This window comes from Lotus japonicus, chromosome 2, assembly GCF_012489685.1.
Source record: "Lotus japonicus ecotype B-129 chromosome 2, LjGifu_v1.2".
Lineage (NCBI taxonomy): Eukaryota > Viridiplantae > Streptophyta > Magnoliopsida > Fabales > Fabaceae > Lotus > Lotus japonicus.
The window spans coordinates 51,407,183-51,416,608 of NC_080042.1; the positions used below are offsets into that span (position 1 = coordinate 51,407,183).

A 9,426-nucleotide genomic window follows, 5' to 3' on the forward strand; every position below is an offset into this window, starting at 1 on the left:
CCAAATTGGATTCATAGAAGCGAGTATATTTTTTTTCTCAAAGTATTTCCAAAAACATGTCATGCCTACTCCTAACTGTAAATAAATTTACATTAGGCCTTGAACAAGGCAAGTACCCGAAGGTAAAGACGAAAGCACACAACCTAAAAAACCTAACAAATAGAATCAAATTCAACAAAGAATTTACTATGCAATGACACCATAGATCCGACATACTCCCTACAATCTCCACATCGGGGAACCGCAGGAAAGCAATGCACCGGAACCTACCCGAAACCTCAAATATAAATCAATAAAATCCTTATACAAGCTTTAACCAATAATGGTAAGCTCTCTATCCCAAGGCTCTAGCCTTACACCCGACTCTACTCTTCGAGTCTTCTATTATTTTTCAATTTTTCATCTCCGACTCGTACAAAGGTTGAGCTTCATCGAAGATTCTTCATCGCCTAATAGCGTTAAACGCCCAAACAACAAGTAGCAAAACAGAAAGGGTTAACCCCATACAATCACCTCACATAAAAGAGAAAAGCATGCTATTCAAATTTAAGTGCATAACATGGGCACATAAGCTAGCAACTTAATTCAAGATAGATGATGACATATATCCAACAACATAGAATTAAATCAGATATCAACAACTCAACAACATAGATTTAAATCAGATATCAGCAAACTCAACAGCATAGATTTAAATCAGATATCAACAAAACCAACAATATGGATCAATCAATAACATATCGTAAGACGGGACGATCACGTGGGAAAACACCACCTCATCAACCCTTTAGGACGCCTCAAAAGACGGGACAATCACATGGGACAAAACCAACTCATTGCCACTTTATCGTCTCAAAAGACGAGACAATCACGTGGGACAAAACCACATCATTGCCACTTTATAACGTCTCGAAAGACGGGATAATCACGTGCGACAAAACCACCTCATTGCCACTTTGGCGTCTCAAAAGACGGGACAATCACGTGGGACAAAACCACATTATTGCCACTTTATAACGTCTCGAAAGACGGGACAATCACGTGGGACAAAACCACCTCATTGCCACTTCAAGCAAAGCTAACAATATTGTTTTGTACTAAAGCTTACTTAGGTATAAAAGAATATACTCAATAAACCCTAACATAGCATAAATGGAAAGATGATGTAAAATAAGGAAATATTCTCATAGCAAAAAAAGGTACGTGGTACAAGGTGAGGGCCCCCTTTCATAGTGGGTGTGGTCCTTATCTAGAACATTCTTAGGTTTGGGCCTCACAAATGAGGCCCAAATCTCTATGCAAATAAGACAAAAGGGGAAAGAATCTAACAGCTGGCATGGGACCACAAATCAGGCAAGTGTTCCTTCGTTCTCCTGATGGTCGCCCGGCATCCAGGTTAGCGAAAGCCCGCCATACTTCTTGAGTGTTCCGGGCGGGCAATAGGTTAAGATAGGTCCGCCCGGTCCACAAGCCCACAAGACACGAAACTCGATGTTAATGAGTTGAAGTGTCTTACTACGTCTCAGTTCTTCGGGATAGGGTATGAATAGCGCCAAACCTGCGAGGTGTTCTAGGCTGTTGAATCCCGCCATGCAACTTGAGTGTTCCGGGCGGGCAATAAGTTAAGATAGGCCCACCCGGTCCACAAGCCCACAGGACACGAAACTCGATGTTAATGAGTTAAAGAGTCTTAGGTCCTGTTTGATTACTGTTTTTAAAAACAGTTTTCTGTTTTATAAAATTAAAAAACAAAAAATCCTGTTTGGTTAAGTTGTTTTTAAAAGATTAATTTAAAAACTGTTTCCTATTTTATTGTTTTTAAAACAAAAAACTCAGAACAGAAAAAAGTTGTTTTTGTTCTCTATTTTTTAATTTTTGTTTTAGATTTGAGAAAACACGGAGAACATGTTGTTTTCTGTTCTCTCATTAATGGCAGTAATGGTAATTATTGGAAATTAGAAAATAGGGGTTTTCGTTCTCGGTTAGCAAGCTCGTTCTCTCGCTCTCACTGTGAGTGGCCGCCAGCCCTCTTCCTCTCCTTCTCAGGTAAATTTTCTCCTCCTCTTCTTCTATTTCTCTTGCCATAAGGATTTTCTCCTCATCTTCTCTTATTTCACGTGATCTCAATGATTCAGTGAAGTAAGTTGTGGTTCTTCTTCTGGGTTCCCCTTTTGGGCGTTTCGTTCTTCTATTTCGTTTTTCCTCTCTCTCTGTTTGTGTGGTTCTGCAATTGCTCCTTCAACAAAATCAAACGTGTTATGCTCTTCTTCTTTTTTAATCATTAATTCTGGAGGTTTTGAGTTGCTGCTGTGATCGTTTTTCACTGAGTTGGTCTCTTGGCAGTGCTATTTTCCTTCCTGCAAGCGCTGGTAGTTTTTCTTTGCTGAATTGAAATTGAAGGTTGTAGGGTTTTGGTCTTTTTGCTGGGATTGTGACTGGTTTATCTTTGATACTGTTACATAGTGTTTTTTTTTTCCTTTGGCTTGTGCCGCTGTAAGGTAACCAGGTTTCTAACTAGTTCATGTTTTCTTGCTTTCTCTTATACTTGTACATGGGTTTATAGCATCCCAATTGCTACTATTTTATATATATATATAATTTGGCCTTTCCAAAAAAAACCATTTGTACATGTATATTACTTAATTTTCTCACTTTCTTTGCAATTGCTTCCCCTGTTGTTTTGTTTTGTGCTTCAAGGGTGTCGAACACTCAAACCTATTCCTCTGTTTGTTTCTTTGTTGGGCATCAAAAGCATAGAATGGTGATGCTAGTTGTGATAAGTTACTGGAAGCAAAAGCTGCCCTTTCTCATTTTTTTATCCACTTTGAAAGCAATAATTGACTAATAACTTATTATTTTAGACACATAAATATGCTGCTCAATTTCAGAAGAAAAGACATTATAAGTTATTGGGTATCATATTCAATAGAAATACTGCACCACGAGTAATCATTCCTCCACTCAAGACCCACCAAATACTGATGAAGAAAATGAGCTTGAAGATTAATACCTCGATGACATTGGGGTTCATGTAAATGTAATGATGACATTCAAGAAGTAGAGCACATCTCAATGGAAAGCTAAAATTAATTTTAGAATACAAATTTAATAAAAATATATGAAGAAAATAAAAAAAAAATCCTTATGAAGAAAATTAATTTGATTCAATAAATTTATGTTAAGAGCTTTTTTTCCCTAAAGATGCATTCAAACGAGTTTTCTATTTTTTTGTTTCGAAAACCTGTTTTTAGAACAAATTTATCAAACAAGTATTTTTGTTTTTTCATGTCCAAAGCAATTTTTAAAATCTAATTACCAAACAAGTTTTTTTTATATATTGTTCTAAAAAACAGTTCTTAAAAATCATTTTACAAAACAATTTTGAAAACAAGAAAATTGAAAACACAATCAAACAAGCCCTTAGTCTTCGAGTTTATTTGGCGCTCGCCACCGCTTCTTCTTTTTAGCTTGTCTTTTCATTTTCTGGTTTCAAGGGTTAATAGGCGGTCTTTCCATCGCTTGTCAATCAAACGCCAATCACTTCTTTCCTACTGACACACGCTTCCATGTTTTCCCAAAAAATTTCCATCATCTGTAAAAAATACAGTCGTCACGTACGTGCGATTTGAGGGGATGCCTCGTTTGGTTTAAACCTAGGATCTTGGGGTGCCGTTTCGGTTTTCAAAACTCCCTCCTTCTCTTTCTTACCCGACGGTTCACACTCTCTTTTCCACTCATTCACTTTCTTTTTCTCTTGCCTATAAAACCTCTTCTTACCGTCCTTTTTCATATTTTCTCCTCTTCCAAGTTCTCAACTTTTGTGGTTTTTCTCCCAAGCTCTTCTAGTTTCCGATTGACTTTGCTCCAACCGTCGTCATTACGCGGTGTTTCTCCTTAGCCCACGTCCTTGCCACTTATTCATACGACCCTCTTTCCAGCTAGTCTCTTTCTCTTTTTCTTCTTCTTTCATCATTGTCTGTTCATCTTCTTTCTTCATCTTTTGTTTCTTTGCATGAGATTTCCCAAAATGTCGTTAAACAACAATAGTGTTTCCTCTTTGGAAGTGTCTTTCCCCTCGACGGACGAGGAAGTTTCCTCGCCGTCCATTGTTGTAATTCCAGATTCCCCCACCGTTCAAGATGTGTCTGGCCCCGCCGGCTCTATTGATTATATTCTTTCTTCTAATGAAAGCCTATTGTCGCCAGAGTGGCGATCAGACGTGCATTTGGTTGAAGACAAGTGTTTGTATCGCTCTGTGTGGGGTAGCATTGGAAGCATAAATTCTCATCGGTTGAACGCCCAAGGTTTCACGAAGGTGAACCCCGCCACCGATTGTAATGATGATTTATGTTTGAACGTCTTGCCTTGTGGCGATGACGATTTTGTCACTCTTCGAAAAGAGACGTCAGATGAGTCGCTCGATTTCTTCTATGTGTATGGCTATCTTTTTTCTGATCTCAACATATAACTTCCTTTTTCTCCCTTTATTTGGCATGTTCTTACTTTCTTGAACTTAGCGCCCTGTCAACTTCTTCCCAATGCATGGGGTTTTATCCGATGCTTTGAAATTTTGTGTGAGCACTTGAGCGTTACACCCACATATCATTTATTCTTTTTCTTTTACAAATCGATTTCCACAAAGTTCCTCTTCTTGCCCGCAAGAAGATGAGTTTATTTTCTCCTTTAAAAATCCTTTACAAAGTTTGGCAGCATAAATTTTTCAAGATTGTAGAATCGTCTGAAATAAGTAACCTTTTCCGAGATTCTAAAAACTGCCATCTCTTTCCTTTTTACAGGACCAAAAATCCTCGCCGAAAAATTACTGTTGCATTCGAAGCCTTAGAACTTTTCGAGTGAGGGGTCGCCACCTATCTTCAATCATTGCCCACCTTTTCCAGTTATGACTTGATTAAGGCCACCAAGGATGGAACTGTGGCCCAATTTTTTAGTAAATTTATTTTTGCATACGTGTTTATGTGACCCGCCCTTTTGTTTCTTCCCGTTTCTAACCTTGAATGTTTTTATGTAGCTGAAATGGGCAAAGGCAAGGCTGATACCAATGCTTTGAGAATGACGGCGTATCTTGCTCAAGCGGCAGCTGAAATTGAGAAGAAGAAGGCAGCTGAAATGGAGAAGAAAAGAAATCAGGAGTCCCGCCCTGAGAACAAGTCTGATGCTGGCAACGAGCGGGATCCTAAGCATCAAAGGACATCCGGCGCCATTGAGAAGCCCACAAATGAGAGGATTCTCAAACAATCAACACTTGGCCAATCTGGCCTCACACCCAAATCCAAACCTGCCGCTGAGAAAAAGAATAGGGATGTCAATCCCCCACCACCCCATCAAGATCCAAATGTTGTCGTCGCTCTTAATCGCCTGGCGACTCTTTTTGTGCATGCTAGCTCTAGTTCAGCTGCTGGAGGCGGCCTTCCTCCCATTCTTTTGAGGTTAAAAGGGTCCACACTTCAATATTTTGGATTTTATGAACCAAACCTTTGATAACCGGCTTCATAAGGATGCCGCGAGTCAGGGCCCCCCAAACATTGTTGCGTTGGCCATCCATCATGCACTTTCTGCTGCTAGTCAAGTGGCGGGCATGGTACAGTATGTGCATGACATTCACATGACCAAGTCCCGCCTTGAGAAGAAGGTGAATGAATGGAAAGTCGCTTATGATAAATTGAAGAGTGATGTTGATACTGCCATCAAGCACGCTAATCTGGCGCTGAAGAAATCTGAGGATCAGCTCGCCAAGGTTTCCGAGCAACTGTCCACATCTGACTTACTCCTTCAAAAGGAGAAGTCCTTGAGGGATACTATTAACACCAAACATACAGTTGCTCGGATGAAGTGTAAGAAGTTGGCTGGCAAGTATAAGTGTTTTAAGGCCTCCATTCTCGGGCGTGCTTCCCACCAATTTGCTCAAGGTTTTGTCAAAGCCAAAGAGCAACTAATTGTTGTTGAGCCTTGTTTCGACCTTTCCCGGATTGGATTTTTGAAGGCGATTCAAGATGGCCAAGTTACTGGCCCCGATGATATCGATCTTGACCTGCTTCCAAAATTCGATTCTGAGAGTGAGTTGGAGAAGACGATGATGAAGATGATAACGACGATGGGCGGGACCCTGAAGTTTCTTTAAACAAGGATGCAACCATCAATGACCAAGCACCCGCCTGATTTCTTTTTTCTAAATGTTTGTTGTAACTGGGCCTCGCCCGTCCTTGTATGGACTTATCTTTTATGTTTTTATTTGTTTCCTTGTGTTGGGCATCACCCAATTTTAGTAATTTGTAATGGGTCTCGCCCCCCTTTATTTTTATGATGAATGAAGTATTTCGGGTTTTCGCTGTTTTTCATTATATGAATGAAGTTTTCATTTGAGTTACTTTCATGTGCGGGGGATTCTCCCACCATCTAGTTGTTCCAACTTGTAAGCTCCATTTCTCATGTCTCTGATCACCCTGAAGGGTCCATCCCAATTTGGGGAAAGCTTGTTGTGTTTTGTTGTTATTGTTCTCTTTCGGATCACCAGATCTCCCGCCTACATTGTTCTTGGCACTACTTTTGTTGTATACTTCTGTGCGATCCTTCCCTTTCCCGCTTCATTCCTTAAATGTGCTTCCCTTTGTTCTTCGCGTAACTTCATCAAATTTGCAATCAAATTCTCCCCATTTTCTGTTTCATTGAACCTAGATACCCGCCGGCTTTGATTCTCAACCTCCACGGGCAACATGGCGTATGTCCCATATGTCAACCTATACGGCGTTTCTCCAATGCTTGTTTGCACAGTTGTATTATATGCCCATAGGATGTCGGGTAGTTCTTCAGCCCACAAACCTTTCGCCTCATCCAAATTCTTTCTTAAACCATTCAAAATCACTTTATTAGCTGACTCAGCTTGTCCGTTAGTTTGAGGATGCTCCACTGAAGCAAACCTCATCTAGTTACCAAGATCTGCGCAGAATTCTCTTGTTAGATTGCTGGTAAACTGAGTTCCACTGTCCATCACTAACACCATTGGGACGTTGAATCTACACACTATTCTTCACCACAAAACGTTCCTGATTTTGGCGGCAGTAATGCTCGCCAGAGCTTCTGCCTCTATCAATTTTATGAAGTAGTCCACTGCCACTACTATGTACTTCATTTGTGCTTTTGCTACTTGGAATGGCTGACGAACGCACTGTCGCGGGTGCGTGCCAAAGTATTCTGCTTTGAATGCAGTACAAGGTGTTGAACACCAGGATCGATCTCACAAGGACTCGGTGAACTATTAGTTGATAATAGAGTAAAACAAATCCATAAAAAAGGGGGTTTGATTGATTTGATTGTAAAGTAACAAACAGAACTTAAAAGAGATTTAATCAGATAAAAGAAAGTGTTAGTCCTCAGATTATAACAGTCAAGTGCAACAAACCTTCATTGGTTACAAAAGATTAATTCTTCCTTATTGTTTCCCTAATTCGTGAGAGTTGATTAACTAAGCGAAAATCAATTCACAGTTTCCTAAACTAAGCGATTAAGAAACAGTTACGAACTAACATGAACTAAGCGAACATGCATGAACTCTTATTTCTAAAACTACGGAATTAAGCAAACCCTAGATCAGAAATAGAGATGAAGAGAATTAATAAAGAAGAAATTTGCATTAAGAACAGAACCTCAAGTTTGCAAACACAAGAATATTAAAAATCCTAAGACTAACTATGGAGTTTAGCAACTCATACTAGAAAAGATTGAGAGAGATATTAGGAGAAGGTGGAGGAGGTGATGGTGAGATGTGGTGAGGTGGTGGTGTGGTGAGGTGGTGAGGTCTAACAAAAGCATAAACTCACTTATTTATACTAATACATAAACTTGTTCATCAAGTAACAATCTTTGTTATCTAAATCTTTTCTAAATCTTCACAAAATCGGGCCCACATAAAGGAGTAAGCTGCTGAACAATCAGGCATTCATGGGTCCCACAAGAAGTCTGAATCTTCAATTGAGGTAAACATGAGAGTTGTAGATCTTTAAGTCAGCTTCGCGGGCCTTCAATCGGATCCTAATTCGGAGTTCTGTAGCCCAAGATATGATCATTTTAGTGCAGACTGTTCCAGACTCGCAGGATTAGCGACAGCAACTTTTCAAGGCCATTTTGACCATGTTAGAGGCTTGTTCTTCAATTGTGCTGAACATGAAAGTTGTAGGGCTTCGAGTTAGCTTTTCAACAACATATTATGGGCCTTATTTCGATATTGCTAGCTCCATATTCAATCTGTTCTAGCAAAACAGTCATAGAAACTAAAAGTGTAGAATTAAGCTCTTTTCCATGAATAATCCAAATAAACACTAATGGTCAAAACATGGCTAAGTCATAACAATTAAGCACAAAAATGTATATAATGAAGCTTAGAAAGACACACGTAAAGTGCATCAATTATGCGCTTATCAAATACCCCCACACTTAACCTTTTGCACTCCTGGGCAAAACTTAACTTCAAAGAAGATTCAGAAAATCAATTATGATAACAAGTACTTCCTAAAACATAAAAACTCAGCTCACACTTATCTTTGAGAGGTAGAAATTCAGATTTATGAACAAGAAAACAACCACTTCATTTTCCACAAAGATTAGACAAATTAGATTCCATCACCTACATTCCAAGCCAACAAGAAATCGCAAATTGAACATCAAAGTTGGATGCACGTGTTAAGCTCTCTACTCTCAAGTGTTTTGGCTTGTGTTTAATCATGCTTAAGGAACTCTCATCATCTCATGAAAACATGCATCTATCATAGGCTTGACAAAATTCTAACACACCAATTAAATTGAACAAATGCATACAAAGATCAAAGGACTTTTGAAGGTTGTAATGAGGCTAAGGTCAAGGAAGGATTTATGAAAGATATTCAGAGTTAAAACCTTAGGAAAAATAAGAGCAATGGGGAAAAATTCAAATTAAACTTACGCACAACCCCAAGAATTAACACATTCTTCCTTTTACAACTTCATTTTTTCAACTTCCACTTCCTTTTCTTTTTCTTTATGAGTATCTTCCTTCACTTTGTAAGTTCTTTTTTTTTTTTTTTACTTTTTCTTTTTTTGACATTTGCATATTTTTCCTTTTTTTTTTTTCTTTCAACTTCTTTTCAGCTTGCTTACAATTTATCCTCAAGGAAGGCACCTCTTTTGAGCAACTTAGACCATGCATTCAAATAAATCACCCCCGCACTTGTTGAATACTCATTCCCAAGTCAATTCCAAAGCTCTTACATTTCCTAAGGTAAGGTATCATCATTGTTTTTCACTTAGGCTTGTAATGAGCTACAAAAGAATGGAGATATTAGGCTCAAAGGGGCTAAAACAAAGGTTAAAACATGCAAGGTCAGCTTTTTAGGCCAGTAGCTTATTGAAAAAGAATGCCATATCACTTCAATGTAT

General features: G+C 38.9%; 1 protein-coding gene across 1 annotated transcript; it reads right to left on the reverse strand.

Moving 5' to 3' along the window:
* Positions 1-6,541: 6,541 nt before the first annotated feature.
* Positions 6,542-6,940, reverse strand: LOC130736583 (uncharacterized). Its single transcript, XM_057588397.1, has one exon. It carries the CDS (start codon positions 6,938-6,940, stop codon positions 6,542-6,544), a length of 399 nt encoding a protein of 132 aa, XP_057444380.1.
* Between the last annotated feature and the right edge of the window lie 2,486 nt (positions 6,941-9,426).